Source organism: Periplaneta americana, chromosome 12 (assembly GCF_040183065.1).
Source record: "Periplaneta americana isolate PAMFEO1 chromosome 12, P.americana_PAMFEO1_priV1, whole genome shotgun sequence".
In the NCBI taxonomy this organism is placed as follows: Eukaryota; Metazoa; Arthropoda; class Insecta; order Blattodea; family Blattidae; genus Periplaneta; species Periplaneta americana.
The window spans coordinates 35,815,403-35,835,891 of record NC_091128.1 but is presented as its reverse complement, the minus strand read 5'-3'; the positions used below and the strand labels follow the sequence as shown (position 1 = coordinate 35,835,891).

Genomic DNA, 20,489 nt, shown 5'->3' with positions numbered 1-20,489 from the left:
CGGGCTCTGTGACACCATTGTTGACCGGTTCGTTATCAACCCAGCTGAGTGCAGCAGCAGCAGAAGAGGTGAAGAGGAAGAGGGGAGTTTCATGGAAGGAGTCTGCGCCCTGTCTGATTCTGATTAGGCAGGCAATGAAAACAGTTATTTTGTCTTTCATACATATTAGTAAGACTCTGACGCTCGTAACACAGCCTGTTTATAACATTGGAACTGAATTGAACTCATATTTACTTACTTCAGTCGCCATTTTCCCGATTTTCTCGTAAGAACGTGGCCTCGACCAAGTGGTGACAGTTATATGAGCTATTCCATCTCAAATCGACCGAAATATAGAGAAAATTGACCTTACAATTTCTAAATACAATTGAACTTTTTTTGTACGTAGAGAACTGTGATACAATGCTTTGTGCAAAGTTTGAGGCATCAGAACTTCATAGTGTTTAAATTTAAAATATTTATATTTATCGTATTTTCATAAAATTAGCAACTTTAAACTGTTGTAGCTCCGAAACCCTTTCACCCAATGATCAAAATCATGGTTTATTTTGATGCTGAGAAATTAAAGTTTATATTGACATGTAAACAGTTTTTCTTACTTTTTATGGAAATGGAGAAATTTAGATTTTTCCTCATTAAGACGCGTTTGGCTAGGAAAAAATATTTTAAAAATATATAGTTAGATTCCGCATTGAAAGTACCAATAAACACATATTTTTTACTGATGGTATGTTCATAAGAAAGTATTGAAAATATCAAACAAAGAAAATAAATAGTACATGCGTGAGCTAACCAGCTGACTGTGAGGTGGCAGCTAGCCGAGGTAAGCAAGGCCAGGAGACAAACCCGTGATGTGTTGTCTAGCAGTCATGGCTGTGCTAGCTTTATCACAGGTTTTCATGAACACAGGAGTAAAATGACGCCCAACGCTCGCTTATCTTCAGCTCTCGGCCAGTGCGAGCGGTACTGCACCATTCAAGTCTAGGTGTGTGAAAATAATCTATTTAATACCCTCGAAACTTATTGCCGAACCACTAAGCAAACAATGCCGAATCCCTCTTAATAATGCAAGGTTTTTTCTCAATATTTTTTTACATTTTTACAAATGATCAAAAAGCCTAAAAACAAGTAAAATCAGATTATCTGTCTCTCTGTGGAAAATAAAAATAAGGATTAATTCTTAACATAACCTACCAAATGTCAGCTTCAAAATAAGCTCTCGTTCAATGTTCTGCAGTAAAAGGTTCCAGAGTTCTGAGTGCTCAAAGAGGCTTGTTTTTATAAAATACGCTAAATATGTCGCTCAATAATACGAAAACCGTTTGACTTCCGATATTATATTGTGACAGCGACGTGAGATTCGAACTCACGACCAGCGTCCCGCAAGAGAGCAGGTCGCGCGTGAGTCGACACGGGCTCCACGGAGCACTGGGGGAAGGCGCGCGGCGGGGAGAGGAGAGAGGAGGTTGCGACACGCTGTTCCGCGGCAGAGAGTGGAAAGTAAAGCAGCAGCGTGACAGATTACTCTGGAAGCCGAATCATCGAGTAACGGAAACGACCAGAGATCGAAGGTTCGCGAAGTGTTGCCTAGCAAATAAAAGGAAACCAGCCTTCGAGAGGAGCCATTCAGTCAGTAAGCCAGCATTGTTACAGTCAGTGAACAAAGCAAGCCAGACAGTCTTGTGTAGCAGTGAAGCCAGCTTTGAGACCAGAGCGCGACTTGAGTTGTGTCCGTAACTGTGGAGCCTGAAGCCCGGAGTTCGAGTGCTGTGGACCGCAGTTGGGGGACCTGAGTTCGAAGTGCAGTGGATCGTCTCTGAAGGTCTGGGGTTCGAGATTCTGTGAATGCGAGTGACTGAGCTAGAAGAACTAGCCAAGACAAACGAGCTGTGAACTGAGAACTAACCGTTCTGTGTTGTAAATAGTGCTTTGTAAATATTAGTTAAGATTAACAGTTCATTGTTGTTCGTAATAGTCCAAGTAAATTGTCATTGTCGTCAGTGGAGTGCACTAACGAATACTGTGTTACTGCGTGGAGAGCAAATCCTATTGTTGAGATAATAAAGTTACATTGTTGTTCATAAAAAAAAAGTTACAATATTTTTGAAAATGCACTCCCCTCAGCACTTTGTATAAGTAGGGAAAAAATTAGAGTATAAAAAAAATGCGAGGTTTTTTACTGATCGATTTCATATGGAATAGCCCATATACAGTTAATACTTTCCATTTCCATTTCAAAATAAAATTTTATTAATCGAAGTATGTTTTTATGTTATATTTTTTCGAGGTGTAATTATATATTCGAAGAACAAATACTGCTTCCCAGCTAGGAAGAATCCCATTTTATGTCAGTTCACTTTGGTGACATGTGAAGAGTAAAATAATAATTTTCTTATAAAAAGGGTTACATCAAATGATGGAAAACCAAACAATGTTTAGTCTAAAGTGAAAAAAAAAAAAGGAAAGGATGTTCTATCATACATCCAAAGACACTGTTGGTATGGTGTCTGTGATGAACGGATGACAAGACAAATAACAACATAAGATAAGAAGATGACCACACTTCGTGAATGTTACTCACCTTGACTTCACATTTCTCCCACAAATAAAATGGTACAGGATTTTTATCAACTTTAATCTCTGATGTGAGGTCACAGCTGTGGTCCATGATCTCTCTATTGATCCCCGTCTCATGCAGATCTAATAAATTTTCTTCCTGCTGAACACAAACATAGAATAAATAAGTGATGAACTATATCTAGCTGCTTAAAAGTATTCCCTGTCTAAGAATTTAAGCTTCACTGATTCCCACTTGTAAGCACACTAGCATTTGCATATAGAATTTTTCTATTATAATGCTATCCAATCTGTAAAAGTAAAAGATTTATTCGAAAAGATTCTGTCTCTGCTAGTATGCAATATTTCAATCAATATCGATACCTCTTCTATAAACAAAAATTATCTCATAGATCAAGACTACGTACAAAAGTTGTTCAACTCATGTTTGTTGCCTACAGAATATTCAAGAACTTTAACTTACTTTGAACCAGACTAGAATTCACCAATGAATATTCATATACTTTACGCCTTATTCCTAGTAATTTCAAGATTTTATGTTTGTTTACATGTACTAAAATTGAAATAATTACGTGAAACACAATAAAAGTAATTGAAATGAACACTGGTTCCATGTAGAGATTAGAGTATGCATCAGGAGATTATGAAAAAGTTTAAAACAGGTTCTCTCAATGAGTCACAAATTCTGATACTTTTTTTTTTGTTGGTAACTCTATAGCATCTATTAGATGCTTTAGGGTTGTGCTAACAGATGGAGTTACTTGTCAACAATGTGACGCTGAAACGTGTGTTCAGGTTACTGCCCAGCGACAGTCCTGATGTATTTCTATATTTGTGATGATTGGTTAATTAATATTAACCCGGCACACTCACAATCACACTCACATTCATACAAATTTCCATACTCTAGACACCCAGGGAATTCTTCTTCTTCAAGAAAAATTCACCGAGAGCTGAGCCCAGGAATCGAACCCAGCACCTCCTGATCAGGAAGGCAGCATGCTGACCAACAGACCAGGGAGGCAGTCTCTGATACTTTTATTACTTCCATCTCACTCACACTGCAGATATGTTAAATATTTAAGTACAATGGGCCTCAAAATATTAATCAAGAAAGAAGATAGTTGAACATACAGCCAAAATTTAATATATTAATTGAAAACCATGAAACATTTTGATACTTCGGACAAAGATTATTGTGAAATCAAAGAAATACCATATACATTAGGGACTTGATAATCCGAACAGATTGGGAAAGAAGTCGTTCGTATTAGTGAACTGTTCCGACCACTGAGTTTTTTTTCAATGAACAGGCCTATGTAGCCATCTCTGTTGAATAAACTACATACTCTGCCAGATTAAATAAATGAATTATTATTATTATTATTATTATTATTATTATTATTATTATTATTATTATTATTATTATTATTATTATTAAAAGCAGTATTGTCTATCTTGGGATTTTCAGTTTTTTTTCAGGGGTTTACGTTCACTACAGCCATGTTCCATTGTGCTTATGAATTTCCTCACATTTTCTTTGTTCCTCTTCATGTCACTAATCGTTATCTTGCTAATCCTGAATTGCATAACAATCACAGAGTAACTGAGCCTTTCTCCATCGTCTACAATTTCTCCCTTGTCTCTTAAATTCGGTTATGTGGGGCCGTCCTATTTGACACTCGCAAATAAAAAAAAATGTAATAAAATAAAATAAGAAAACTTCGGAAACAATGCGCTAATACACCTACATAACATGTTCTAACTGCTCTCAAGACTAACAGCTGACAAGTGGCCGTCAAGTGTTACAATCACATGGTTTGCATGTTTTTATTTTATTTTTTTTTAAACGCTGCTGTTATTTAGCGTCGATAGAATTGGTAAAAGCGGGATGGTATTGGCGAGATGAGGCTGAGGAGTCGCCATAAATTATCTGAGGTTCGGCTTACAATATGGAAAAACCTCAGATAAAACCCAACCAGGTAATCAGCCTAAGTGGGAACCAAAACAACACCCGAGCACAACTTGAGATTGGCCAGCAAGCGCTTCAGCCAACTGAACTACGCCGGTGACTAGTTTGCATGTTTAAAAAAATAAATTATGATTTACTTAATGACGCTCGCAACTGCAGTAGTTATATCTGCGTCGCCTGTGTGCCAGAATTTTGTCTCGCAGGAGTTCTGTTACATGCCAGTAAATCTACTGACATGAGCCTTTCGCATTTAAACACACTTAAATGCCATCGACATGGGTCGGGATTGAATCCGCAACTTCGAGCACAGAAGGCCAGCACTATACCGACTATGCTACCAAGCCCGATTTGCATGTTTAGACAAGTATACAAGAGGTGAGGGGTGGGAGGAGGGGGAGTATCTTGAGCCTGTTCGGACTACTGAGTTCTTTAGTTTATGAAGTGTTCAGATGATCGAGTCCCTACTCCAATATATTGCAGGACGTTGCTTAAGTGTCACAGAGCTATTTTAAAATTCTGAACTTTAAACTAAATATCACTTCAATTTTAAGCCTCTGCACAATAAAGAAACAAGAAGTTAACAACATGGTGAGATTCTTTAAAGACTAGAAGACTCTAGCAGTACATATTGTACAGAGATGACGTCTATGATGAACAAAAAAAATTGTTCAAAGGTAGGAGAAGAGCTTCCCACATGCTTCATAGCAGCACTCACCTCATTTTCATATTTCACCAGAGAAAAACAGATTGGCTTTCGAGTTTCATCAACTTTTAATTTAGAACTCAGATCACAGCTGCGGTCCAAGCATTCTTCCTTTATCCCATTCACATGCAGATCCAACGTATTCCCTTCCTGCAAAACACAGAGATATCATAAATGAGTAACAGATTACAGTACAGTGTGTTAGAATATGACTTCAAGTTGTACGAGCTGCTGTCTGTGTTCGCATGACAGTCTCTTACTGCTGCATATGTGTTACAATTAAGAAAAAAAAGTGGCGAAATTGGTCAAACCTTAAAAGCATATATGACAAACAATTAGCAGTATAGCAGTTTTTCATATTTGTGCAAAACTTTGTAGTAATATAAAATATATTAATACAGAAACTATTTCTTGTGAAGTTGAAAGAAATGTTATCCTTCAATGAACTACAGTAGGAGCCCGATTATCTGTCAACCTATTAACCAATTGGTGGATTATCCGACTGTGTTTCTCTTCCTCTCTTTGTTTGCTGCAGAAAAATATGAAACACTGTACATTATATTAGTACGAATTTTCTCTGCGAAGTGTTTTCTTGCAAACATTCACTCTTACACAGTACGATCTACTCTTAGAGTGGCCATTCTGTCTAACCTCTATACAAGATGTCTTCCACAGGTGTCTGAAGGAAATGTGTTGTGCTAAGAAAAAAAAAAAAAGTGCAAGTAATCAAGCAGTTTGGGAAAAGAGAAACTGTGGTTTATCTCGTATCAGAATACGAGGTCGGAATTACAACTGTACGCGATTTAATAAAAAACAAGTATGTTAAGTATGTAAATCTACAACATTAGACGTCTACTATTCGTATCTTTCCACAGACAGTCGTCATAATGAGTTTGCTTGGCCATTAAAACCCCGTCGTTGGCAACGAGACTTCAATTACTGGACCTCTGATGCACTATCTAGAGTGTTAAAATGAAAGATCACGGAGGAAATTACGGAACTGTATTATGCACTTAATTTATGAAAATCTTTTATGGTATGGATTATTCAATTTTTTCGATTAACCGTTCACACCACCACTTTCATTATCACGGATAATAACGATTCTACTGTATTTTATTTATTCAACTAGAAACTGAATTATACGAGGATTGTTTGAGAAATTCATAACCTGACATAGAAATTAAACTAAGATTATTCAGAAAAAAATCTTTATTTCTCAATATAATTTCTCCTGAGATTCACACACTTGGTCCATCAGTGCTACAATGCTGTTATACTCTCCTTGTACACAGATTCTAGGAGGTCTGCAAAAAAGCCTTTTGCTGCTGCAATAACTTCTTCATTTGACGAAACTTTATTCTCAGTCAAGCGAGTTTTGAACTTTGGGAAAAGAAAGAAGTTTGTGGATGCGAGATCTGATGAGTAGAAGGGGTCCAACAACAATTTGAATCGCAGTTCGTGCAGTTTAACAACCGTTATTACAGATGTGTAAGCAGGTGCATTGTCGTGATGAATCAACACTTTCTTCTTGGCCATACCTGGCCTCTTCTGGCGAATTTCCCTTTCAGTTGCTGCAGGAGATTTGAATGATACTCTCCGTTATTGTTCCCCCTTTGCTAGATAGTCAATCATGATTATCCCCTTACAATCCCAGAATACGAATGCCATGACATTTCCAGCTAATGGACAGTGGCGGCTCGTGACGTAAAAGGTGCGTGAAGTAGTGTTAGGTCGACTTCTAATTTTATAACAAAAATCATGTATATGCTAATGCATATTAAATACTGGTATATTGAAAATACGTGACAATGATGGCGATAATAATAATAATAATAATAATAATAATATCATAAATTAACGGTAACAAATAATCATACCAATTTTTTGAAGACAAGTTGAATCTTTCTGTTCATGGCAGCAAATTTATTAGTAACATCGTTGTGCAAAGACTGATTTTTTCATAATATTGTGCACAATTTGCTTCTGCATGGAAATATTTGCGATTTACGAGAGTCTTTTGTAACATGCAACTACCCAAATAGTTTTTAATGCGAGTCATGTAAGAAAAACTTCTTTCCGTGGACGAATTTTTAATAAACAGCCCAAATCCCTAAAGCACACTGATTTTATGAATAAATATTAGTCTTAATTATTTAAAATAGTCCTAATAATTAATGTAATAAGAACAGTAGAGAAAATAATTACAATGCACACAACACGATCTTTATGAACACTCGCTCACGAAACCGCGGAAAAATTTAGGTACCTACAATGCTAACACCATAACTTTGTTTTTTCAATTCCTCTTACATTATATTTCCACTTCTCTCAAGAATGTTGTGGGGCGAGGGGTGTATCCTTGTTGCCATGGTAACCATAGCTGAGTGAAACACTAACAGGAGGAAAATTGAGCTCACGTCACCAGCGAAGAATTTAAAAGTATTGGAGTCTTGTTGCTATGGTAACCATAGCAAATGAAATAGAAAGTCGCAATATAACAAGTGGATTCACAGGTGCTAAGTTCGTTAATTCTTCAGCGCAGCGCGATTTTTGAACGTACATTAAACATAAATACTATAAAATCAGTCGCATTGTGATGTATAGTAAAAGTAAAGTGAATTTTTCAATTTTTTTTTTAATTCTATGGTGAAGTTGTGCTTCACTTGGTTCACCTGAAAAGCCGCCTCTGCTAATGGAACAGCTTTTGCTTTCTTTGGAGGCGGGAATCACTGTGCTTCCATTGTTTCGACTACGGTACTGTTTTGTCTCTGATATGTAGTAGTGAATCCAGGTTTCATCAGTGGTCACCAAAAACAATCAGGCGTATTTTTCTCGAATTGAGCCAGACAATCCCTCGAAATTTGACATCGGACCTGCCTTTTTTCCACTGTTAGCAAATGCGGAACCCACCTTGCGCAGATCTTGGACATGTCCAAGACATTGACTAAGATGTGGCGCACTCGTTCAGTTGAGGCACACATAACATATCTAATTTTCTGCACTTTCAGTCGATGGTCATTAAACAGATATCGTGGATTTTTTCTACGATTTCTTCACTTGTTGCTGTTACTGGACGTCTTCATTCTAAATAGTGCCACCTATCTTCCACAGTCGAAAACGATGGAGCAGATTCTCTCAGTGTAACATCCATGTCTGCTTTAATTTCTGTTGGACTCATTCCCTTTTTCACGAAATATTTAATGACAGCAATAAGCTTGATATTTCCCATTTTTGCCAATCTGCTCGGCGCACTACACAAAATGTAGTCAACAGAAAATTATGATATGTCGTGCTTGAACTAATATAAAATGGTCGCTAACAATGACTAGTGTGCCTCTATACAGAGAGTGTGTCCATGTAGAGAGAGGCTGCTATGTTTGATCCACTACCTACATGCTTGGTTCCCTTACTTTCCAACATACTATCGTCACACTTTAACACATTTAATAACTTTTTAAGCACTGTATTTCTGTGTATTGGTTATAATGTCTGGAATTAAAGTTTCATGAAGGAAAGTAAGTGATAATCATTACAAAAAAAAATATTATTTATAGAAATATTAGTTCTCAATGACACTGTCAGGGATCAAAGGCTGACAATTGCCAATGTTGAGGTCGACAGACAGTGCCAAAAATCCTGTGTAATGCCAACTGACATAACATCAGTCAGATCTGTCAGCAAATCCTACTCCCACGTACAAGAAGGTTCGGCTGCATGATCCCTGAGCAATGCAACTTAGATGCAGCAGACAGAAAAGGTGCAGGCGAGTTGTCGGCACCTGAAAACTGAGATTATCGACTAAGGGAGCATACCCCTACAGAAAAACACACCCAAGTGAGGTTAGCAACCTGCTGGGGTGGAATTAAGAAATGCTCAAAGAAATAACTGTGCCTCGGATAATTTTAGATTTAATTATGACAACCTGGCGAGAAAAGGAAAAGGAAAATAAAAATTAAAATATATATCAAGGATAGCCTGTTGGAACGTTACTTCATTAAATAATAAAGATCAAGAAATAAAAAGAAAAAGAAAAAAAAAACATAAGATCGACATACAAACTAAGAAGAAAGGAAGAGGTAATGTAGATTACGGTGAATATATTCCGATTTATAGTGGAAAGGATAAGAAGGAAAGAGCTCACTCTGGAGTTGGACTATTACTTACTTACTGGCTTTTAAGGAAGCTGGAGGTCCATTGCCACCCTCACATAAGCCCGCCATTGGTCACTATCCTGTGCAAGATTAATCCAGTCTCTATCACCATATCCTACCTCCCTCAAATCCATTTTAATATTATTAGCTTTCCTTCTAGGAATAGCTTAAGTATTTTAAATTTAGCGTACATAAGTTCTTTATTTTAGATTAAGTTACTCCCAAGTAAATAAAAATTTTTGACAAATCACTAGATTTTTCCACTTCAGTATAACTGATTTACGTAAACGAAATTTTGACAGCTTCTCGACACCAATCTTACTTATCATCACGCCCACTTTTTTAGGTGCTTATTTTAATGGTGGACGCTCTTTTAATTTTCTTCAAACATGGTGGCGCAATGGCCACTCTATAATCTCTCTTCTAACTCGTTGGGCTCAACTCTTATATTCAATTATTATCGAGGAATTCTTGTGTGTGCTCGGTTACACTGACCTCTAGCACTTGAAAGTGGAACTAAACGCCAATGGAGTGCATGAACACAGAAAAACAGAACAGAAAAATTCGCTCAGTTTCCATTCTATTTAATCCCTATTCCCTGGTCACACACTATATAGAGGCACTCCATTGTGACAGGTTTTCAATGTGCCATCTATGTGTCAGGTCACGAAATTTTTAAATGCACCTCTTAATGTGTTTAAGTTTATAAAGGAATATGAGGAGCAGATCAATGACAAATATACCAATTTCTCTTTGACTTCTTTTATTAATGCTATCGTTTTATTGGATATGTGTACCTATATTAATTGTACTTAGATTTATTTATTTGGGTTGCAAAGGGCAGCGACATGCATTCTACCATGTCTCCCACCTACATCTCATCACCATATTCTTTTGGTGCAACCTTGTTAACAAACGAGGCTCGGAGAGTCATGGTAGTATAACAATATTGCAATATTTCATCTTATACTGAGGAAAAGCACTATGCATTGGCCGGTCAACAAGTTATGAAGTGTCAGACTTATGGCCTTAGCCAGCAACCAATTATGAGAAAACAACAATATTTTAAAGACTGTACTACCCAGATCAATTATAAAGCTGATAACCATGAAGAGACTACTGAAACCACAATGTAACATCTGGCCGAAAGCTTGCCTGGATGATGGTGATGACGATGACCACAATGATAATAATGGTGGTGGTGGTGGTGGTGGTGGTGGTGGTGGTGGTGGTGGTGGTGGTGGTGGTGGTGGTGGTGGTGGTGGTGATGATGATAATGATATCTTCTGATTTAGCAAAAGGTTATCGAGAGTGCCACGAAGTTTCAAACTGGAGCTACTTCTGTCTTATTGTGTGTTCAATAGTTCACTGTATGAATTTTCTCATGTTATATGTTGTTATACATATTAATATGAAGGCTTTCAATTACCTCTGATAAATTATTGTCCTCTTGCAGATCCGTACTTTTCCAAATTTGTAGAGCCAATGGATCTACCACAGGTTCCATCTTGATCACATCCATCGCTACTGTAACAGGAGACTAACAAAATACATTCTTTCATAGAATGTAAGCTCTGGGCAAAAACTAATTATACATCTTGATTACACAACTTTTAACACTGTATCACTTCGGAATATGTATGATAAGAACTTTCTTGTGTTAAATATTAACGTATCTTGTTAACATGTTTCGACCTATTTTCGGCCATCTTCGGAGTTCTTATCATACATATTCCGAAAAAACTAATTATTAATAGTGGTAACGTGTTCTACTCAAACTCGTGAACAGATTACAAATTCAAAATCAGCTACACAAAACCATGGAAGATACTTAGTATTAGTCAGTAGGTCATTTGTAGGGTATTTTATAAGATGCCTCAGGATACTTCTTTAGATTTTTTAATCAATGTGGGATAGTTGAAGTTAGATACATTTTATAACATTCATTTCATTATCAGTTATTTGTAAACCAAGACATGTGCGATTCCAGCATCAGATTTATTCTAAAAATTTACTTTTAGGGTATTATAGCTGATTCAGGATGTATTTATTTACTTAATTATCATGTTTGAAAGACTACGAATTTATCAACATTATTACGAATAAACTTCTGTTCCATACGATTTGTCCACTATACGTACTTTTTTTTCTTTTCTTCAGTTTCTACAATTTCTATGTTTCAAATTGAAGCAAGCAATAACAGTGAACCAAAGTTCATGTAGCTGGATTCGGAGAAAGATAATGTAGAAAAATCATGATCTTTCTTCAGATTATCAATGTGCTGAAAGGTACTGGTAATATAGGACTGTATTAATACCTGCAAAGTGTAAATGCTGCCGTAAATATATAATCAGCGGTGGAACATGAATTTGGTAATCAGTATGTTATGTGTCAATATGTTGTTTATGGTTCGAAAATTACAATTTAATGATAATGATAAAGAGGTACAGTTTCTTACAACACTCTATGCATGAACCAAAGTCTTTACAATAAGAAGAAAAGAAAAAGAGAAAGAGAAACTCAAATCCAAATGTACATTGCAGAAAATATTTATGCAAAGAAATCCCTTGTTAATTACAGAAGAATGCTACAATACATTATCTTCTATCTCATTTAATGCCAGTATGTTTTGTGACAACAATACTATTAAAATATAGGTAGCTAACAAACTGGAAAGTTTTTGGATTAGACAAAATGAAAATTCATTTGCCATCTCTTTTCCAGAGTAACTTAATATAAGATATAACACTTGACTAATTTACATTATCTATTTCCCTTTTCCTGTTACAAAATTAGGCTTACATTATCAAGAAAGATGGATGGTATTTTTATACACACTGCAAGGGTAGTTATGTAATTACTAGAATGCGGAACCTTGTGCAAAAAAAAAAAAAATCGCAAAATACATGCAATTGTACACTTTAATTTGCTTAAACATGCCCTCAAAATTGCCCGAAATATGTTCAGTAAAAAATAGCACTTCAATTACTCATACTACAGACTTCTTTAATGTAATATAATGTATTATAAATTAAAATGTATAGATTATTAATTACAAAGTTACACGTTTAACAAATATATATTTAATTTGAAACATTTTCTTTACTTTCCATTTAAAGTACTTATGCAATTATTGCAGCAATAAGATACACTCAAATTCTCGAAGTTCCGTTTGATGAATATTCTTCTGTTGTGTGTCAAAATTAATTTTAATGTCAAGTATGATCTCTCAACTTCATAAGTTATAACATGATCAGTACATACTCGAATGCTAAAATATTCTCTATTTCTCTAAGACTATCAAATTTTCCACTGAGAATGTTACCAGTTTCAGACATTTCTTTATAGCCCAGATTATTTTACAACAAAAACTTAAACTTTGGAGTCATGGCGGTGTAAGTGAAACTGATGCCAGCTTTCACAAATTCATTGTTTTTGTGAAAAAATTTATTGCAAACGCACTTTACTCACTCGACCATTTATCCATGTGTACTAAATGACATTATTGTAAGGAACAAATACCACTGTTATAATCGTGCTGGAATATTTGGATAAGGCAACCTGCACACTAGTGCCAACTAAGCTCACCACTAATGACCGGGCTGTATCAAGCCATATGAAACAAAAGAGAATCGAAATGTTGGTAGTAGAATTCGTTACTGTATTTTTCACGAAATTACTACAATAGTCAGTGCAAGGTTTACGGAGTATAATAGCGATCTTTTCAATGTACTAAAACAGATTTTGTAAGATATTACCACGTTGGTGATGATGACGATTTTCATTTTCAGGGGACTAGTGGTTGTTACATCGCGATCCCCAATTGTAACATGTTGGAGCAATATATCTGCCCCAGCAAGCGGAGTCGGTCACAGGGGTGAATAAATCACTCCAGGGCCCCATATGGACCTTAGGCCATTGCATGAGGATATAGAGAAAATATATATATTTTTTTTAATTTCCGAGATGCACCCCTTCTATGTTGTTTCACTTGATAAAATATGAGTGTGTACCAAGTTTTAGGTAATTTGGTCATGTCTTGACCCCCGCCCAACATGACTGACTAAGAAGACATTCTTTTCTTATAGCAAAATAATGAGAAAATGTAATATTAAATGTCTCTCTTTTAACGCAGTTCATTATACAATATTGTAAATCCACATATATAGTAATTAACAAATACTGTAATTAAATCTTGATCTCAGCTATATAATATCCATATCAAATCACTATATTTACTGAATGTAAGGTTTATTAGAGGCTGCAGTTAAAATCTTTAATGTCTCTTTTTTATAGTTGGGAATTTGTTTGCGATGATATTCAACCAATTGCAATAAGTACAGTACTGTTTTTGAGTTTCGTCATTGGTAACACTAGTTGAGAAGTCTTGAATCATCTTCATGGCCTGTTCAGAAAGATCATTCACTACTTTGAAATCCCGTACATATGCCTCAGCTTCCTGATAATTGTGATCAAGATGCCATTGGCTAACGGATTTTTCAAGCCATTGGACCTCAACGTCGATGCTGTGAAAAAAGAACTAGGATTCAGGGCCAATAAGAGATGAGAGTTTCGTACTGTGGTTCAGGATTGGAAATGCTGAAATGCCCCTCTCAAATTCTTTTGGTCGCAGATCGAAATAATGTCCTAGCAATTTGCTGCCATTCCGAATCAGTAACTCTGTTTGAAAATAGGGAGAACACAGCACACTGTTTGGTTAAATACCACAAATGTCTTTCCATGGCTTATATGGCTGCATTAGCAACTTGAGGATTGTGCTTGCGGTATTTGATCAAGTCATGCCACAGCTTCAGATCATTGTAGACTGCATCGGCACCATTGGATGAAGAGAACCATTTTTCAACATAGAATAGTGCATTGAATTTGCATAGTGCTTCTAATTTATCGATCATGATCCTGTCATATCCTGCTTGAGCATTGAAAGCAAACATCTTTGCTGTATACAAAATGGATGGCATCCATCGAACATTGTGAGCTGCTCCAGGTTTTAACCAGTGTATTCCTCATTCAGGTATTTCTCCCAGAATTAACAATATCAGCTCAGCACACTCACAATAATCAGCACGAGGTAATAACTTAATTCTACTTGGGATGGAAAGTATTCTCTTCAGTGATTGAATTGTATTTTCCATTATGAGTTTCAGTGACCTGTCCTTGATTTGTATGGTCTCAAATTTTTCTTCTGTATTGATAGTTTTCCAAATAGAGTCTCTGAATTGAATGAAATTGTCATTTTCAGGACCTGATGTTTCACCTAACAATGTCTTGTGAACTGAACACAAGATTCTCTCAATTTTTTGTCTAGTAATTTTTCGAGCTGTACACATGCTCTGATCTTCCATCCAGAGTTTGAAGCTGTAGTGTCAAAAACGAGGGATCTCAGGTTATCAGAGAACTCCCATTCATTTGCAAGACTAAAAGTAGCTCTTGCTTGTTCTGTACCTGTTGTGTTTGTAATGACCAGAATACCAAGAAGTTTATCTTCTCCAAAGTGTGCACACCAGACACTAATACTGCTAATCTTTCTATATTTTCTATTTTACTGAGTTTTTGTTTGGAATGTTTAGCTCTCTTAGGCATGGTAGGAATACCAGACAGTTTCCAAAATTCTTCTATCTTCAAAATAACATATCCAATAACATCATCTCTATTATCTTTCTGCGTTGGTCCATGATTAAGAAAAACAAAGAAATGAAGCACATCCACACTGGAAGGCAGTTGAGATCCTTCTTTCGGTGTCAAATCTTGTAGTAAATTCCCTATGAGCCATGCTTTTGGACCTTCTCCATCATGTTTTCTAGGTACTGGGCAGTTCAGTGTGGACAAAAGGGGGCAGATCATTCCTTCAGGTGATTGCTTTTCCATATCTTCACTCATTGTTAGTTACGATTTGTAAAGGAAAAAGTAAATCAGTTTTTATCTCATAGCATAACAAGTTATTATTGAGGTGGACAGGGGACAAAATATGACCTAAACCTAAACACCTGAAAATTTGTACACAAGTATGTTTCAATAATTGTAACAATATGGCGAGGGTGCACTTAGGAAATTTAAGAAAAAAATTTTTTGCAATGCCCTAATGGACCTATATGTGACTGTAGATAACCACTGGTCTGGGCAGTGGGACAGAACTACAGAGGTAGGAAAGATTATCTTTGGTGAATCTGGAGAATAAGTCTACGAAACTTAATCTACTGGTATTATAAATAACTAGAAGGGAAATAACAATGAGGCCTAATCAAGCATTCTCATCTTGTAGGCGGACATTGTAAAAACTAAACAGTGTGAATGGGTAGATGAAAATCACTGTGATGATGTAGTGGGTGTTCCACATGCAATGGTGATCAGTAAAGAAAAAGAGAGGCATGAAAAAGTAGAGAGAACGAAAAGGGTTGAATGGTGATAATTTGATAAAGTGGTGAAAAGAAAAGCACGAGAACCATCATTGCATTCCCTGATCACCAACTTGGCGGAATCCACCTCCACCAGACATGCTTTCTCTAAGAGTATGCAGTGACTTCGTACACTGGATATACATGACTTAACATCCTTCACAAATTCCCTAAATAGTCCACCTCATGTTACAATCAGACAGCAGATATTGGGTTCCGATACTGATTGTTAGATGTACAGTTGCAGGGAGGTCACTGAACTCATTGCTATGCTCCCTATGCACACCAAGGATCGTGATGTTAATCAGTAATGTAAAATGTGACAATAATAATTTTATTATTTTACTATATTCGTTTATTTATGGCAAATGGAAGTTCTCCAACAAGCCATGCATTAGCAACCAACCAAGATTCGTTTATTTATTAACTCAATAAACTAATTTTATTTATAAATTTAAATTTCACCTCTCACAGATTCATTTTGCTTCAATCTGCTTAACCTCAATCTAGTTCCTTCAATGTCTGAGGAATGTAAAGAAAACAAAAATAAACATTCTCTGTCAATTCATATGCAGTGAATACCTTTTAAAATATACATATATGCAATGAGGAAACAGGCTACTAGTGATATGGGTGAAAATTTTCGTAAAAATATGAAAACCTGATAAATAAAATGTTAATCCCACTTCTGAGCATGAAACTACATACATTTACCTGCAATTTAGTATATTTTGCATAAAGATTGCATGCATTTTAAATTTTCATGTGCATATCCACTCTCTCGTGGAATTGTCCAAATATAAAATTTTAAAAAATATATAAATATTTCTTCATTGTTGGATACACTCTTTTAACACTTGTATAATAATTGATTAACTTTTTAACTTCTTCCCTGTGTTAATATAAGAAAAAATTATCTGACTAGCTTCAACATATTCAGTATAATAATAAAAATATTTATCAAATTCTACATAAAAAATTGTTAAAACTACTAAAATACTGTATATTCTGGTTATGACTGATCCATATTACAGAGATACATCCTATTTGATGAATATCTATTCTAAAGGCAAGATAAATATATGTCTACATACCATTCTCTCATATATGTTCCTCATATTCATTTATCCTAAACAAAGCCTTGTCTTTTAACCATTCTTTTATCCGAGACTTAAATTTATTCATAGGTAATGTCTGTATTTTTGTATACACGAAGGCAATTTATTAAATCATTTTAAGTCTATATAACCATAATGCATAATCTAGCATAAGGAAGTACAAGACTAGGGTTATTTCTAACATTATAATTATGGAACATATTCCTAATAGATAAGTTATGTTTCCCTTTAATGTATAGTAAGCAAGTTAATATATATAAACTGGGTACAGTCAAAATCCTTCATTCTTCAAAATAAAACTTACAAGAATTTGTATCTTTTAAATTTTTTACAAGTAGCCTACATCTAATTGTTTTCTTCTGCGAACAAAATATAACTTCAGCACCACTGGAGTTGCCCTAAAGTAATAGCTACTTATTCCGTAATTAAGATGGGGGTGAAATAGCGTGTAGGCTAATAAGAGTCAAGTAATGTCTTCTCAGAAATTAAACATTCTAATCTGCGAAGTACGTAGATAACTCTACCCAATTTTGAGCAAAGCCTGTTAGTGTGTGTATCCCAGCTTAATTTGGTATCTAAATATATTCCCAATAATTTAACAGATTTTGCAGATTTTACATCCTCATTATCTTGTTCAAGGCTAAATATTATTTGTTCTGAAAGATGAAGAAAAAGAGAAAGTACAGATGGAAGGGCAGGGAGATAAAAGGAAGAAACGATACAAAATTATATTTTAAATTCTTACGAAATAATAAAGTAAATCCTACATTTTGACGCATATTCCATTGTGAGTATAAAAGTGGAAACGTTGTATTATGGCTATTTTTTTAGTTGGTTATTTAACGACGCTGTATCAACTACTAGGTAATTTACAGTCGATGGGATTGGTGACAGTGAGATGGTATTTGGCAAGATGAGGCCGAGAATTTTCCAGATTACCTGACATTCGCCTTACAGTTGAGAGAAAACCTCGGAAAAATTCAACCAGGTAATCAGCCAAAACGGAAATCGAACACACACCTGAGCGCAACTTCAAATCATCATGCAAGAACCTCAGCCAAATGAGCTATGCCGATGGCATTGTTGTTAATTGCACGATTCATTATTTCACCATTTAGGTAGAGTATCCACCAGCCACTGAACGAATATTGCACACTTTTATCACTACAATGTGACACTATAAACCAATTTTCAACACTTTCACCACAGCCACAACAGATTTCAATTCTTATTGTACTAAATGTAATATAGGATTATCACTACATTAACACATTTAATATTCCGCAAAACATACACTGGACAAACTAAATGTAATTATTATGAAAGTCGCAAGAGTTTCTTCCTGGCATTACGATCCACTTCCACTAGATGGCCCCCAATATGAGAAGAATGGATGACAATACATGGAACCGAAATGATACTAGACGTGAGGAATGTTACTACAGGTGTGCAGTATTATGTGAAAGGTTAGTTTAGGTTAGGTTACATTAGATTTTTTTTTATTTTAGTAGGTTATTTTACGACGCTTTATCAACAACTTAGGTTATTTAGCGTCTGAATGAGATGAATAGATGTGTATTATGTAGACAGGTTAGGTTAGGTTTGATTAGGTGTGTAGTATTATTACTGAAAGCCACTGTCACATTAAAAAAATATGGCCGTAGTATTCATTCACGCACGACGATTTTCGTATATAAGGTATGTAATAAGGGCGGGTTGGATGGGCATATAGCTCTCCCAGTGACCACATCAATTTCTACTAATCAATACTATAAATCCAAGCGTTTTTTCAAGGTGTTCTGGCAAATTCCTACAGTGCACGGGACATAAGTAACCTTCACCATCATTTATTGTGTAAGTTTAATTCTCATGCTGTTAATAGTTATAACAAACTTTGAATTAAACTTAGGCTACACAATAGCTAAATGCATTTTAACTTAAAGTGGTAACACTATAGTAAAGAACTATCAAATAATGAACTGCTATCATTTCGCATTCATGACAAACTTAAAGTAAGATCACGGTCAATCTAGAGCCTCTGCCAGCCACTGAACGAATATTGCACACTTTTATCACTGCCAATGTGGAGCTATAAACCAATTTTCAATACTTTTATCACAACCACAACACATTTCAAATCTTATTGTACCATAAATAAAATTATTACTACATTAACACATTTAGTATATCGCGGAACATGTAAAATGTAATTATTATGAAAGTCGCCTTTGCTTCTTCAAATTAGTAGTATTAGTACGTTCCACTAGATGGAAACCGACACGATTGACAGAGCCGGCAATACATGAAAACGAAATGATACTAAATGTGATGTATGTTACTACAGGTGTGTACTGTCATCCTCTGAGAAGTTTAGTGCTAAGAGGAATGCGGTTCCGACTAGCCTAGCACGGTACTGGAGTGGGAGGGAACAGTGACAGCGGTAGTCTGGAAGGAAGTAAAATCATACTGAAAACATTTCACTCGTATATAGAGTACCTAACACGTGCACACAGTCTCACACACTACTACAAACTGAAGACTGCATATTTTTGGACGATTAATACTTCCCACTCGGCTCGGCTTGGCTGTAGCAACAAAAGAATCTACCTGCAACCCCACCCGCACCGATGGCAAGAATACCTCAGGTCCCAGCGCTAAACTCGTCGGAGGAAGACAGTAGTATTGTGACAGGTTAGGTTAGGTTTCATTAGGTGTGTATTATGTGACAGGTTAGGTTAGGTTCGATTAGGTGTGTAGTATTATGTGACAGGTTAGGTTAGGTTTGATTAGGTGTGTAGTATTATGAGAAAGATTAAGTTTGGTTTGATTAGGTGTGTAATATTATTACTATGTTGACAACACTGAAACCCACTGTTACATTAAAGAAATAAATGCGGTATTCTTCGTTCGCACGACGATTTTCGTATGTAAGTAAGGTACGTATTTTGGGCGGGTTCGGTGGGCTTACAGCTCTCTCAGTGTTCACATCAATTTCTACTAATCAGTACTATAAATACAAGGCATTTTCAATGTATTTTTTATTTATTTATTAGTGGCTCGGACAGAAGAAATATTCACCAAGATCACTACCAAGCAATAAGAAATCACACATAATCAGAAGGAATACATTGTCAAAAATAGAAAAATGTCGCACATAGAAAAATGTCGCACATAAAGTGACATAACTTAGGTACCCTCGAAATGTGAAATACAAGTAAAAGGAAGAAAAAAAAAAAGCACGTGAATTATATACTGTACCTGTGCTTCGAAGGTAAACATGAACTATAAATTTCGCTTTCAGCGTCTCACAAATGACACAGTAAGTAATTTATTCCTTAAAAAATTTCTCTGCAACCTCTCTTGAACAAACATAGAAATAATTTAGTGCGATCAAGTCGGCCATGATACTCAATTTTTTTGTTATTGTGAAAAACATTTTACGATTTATGACAAATGAATAAACGAGCATATAAAGAATAAAACTTGATTAAAAAAACTGAATTCCGAAATAATTTATACACCTATACCATAAATAAAAAAGCCAATATCAGA

At 35.6% G+C, this 20,489-nt stretch overlaps 1 protein-coding gene across 9 annotated transcripts in view; it reads right to left on the bottom strand.

Moving 5' to 3' along the window:
- LOC138710256 (zinc finger protein 391-like) overlaps positions 1–20,348 on the bottom strand; it is an 89,239-nt gene extending 68,891 nt beyond the window's left edge. For 2 of the 9 annotated variants that reach the window (XM_069840971.1, XM_069840973.1), the window contains exons 1-4: positions 20,196–20,343; positions 10,836–10,946; positions 5,265–5,402; positions 2,582–2,719 (exon numbers count right to left, since the gene is read on the bottom strand). In XM_069840971.1, coding sequence (XP_069697072.1) covers positions 2,582–2,719; positions 5,265–5,402; positions 10,836–10,946; positions 20,196–20,216 — 408 coding nt within the window. In that variant the 5' untranslated portion in view covers positions 20,217–20,343. Of the gene's footprint in view, positions 1–2,581; positions 2,720–5,264; positions 5,403–10,835; positions 10,947–20,195 lie in introns of all 9 variants that reach the window. The other 7 variants (XM_069840967.1, XM_069840966.1, XM_069840974.1 and 4 more) reach the window with 7 other exon arrangements.
- Between the last annotated feature and the right edge of the window lie 141 nt (positions 20,349–20,489).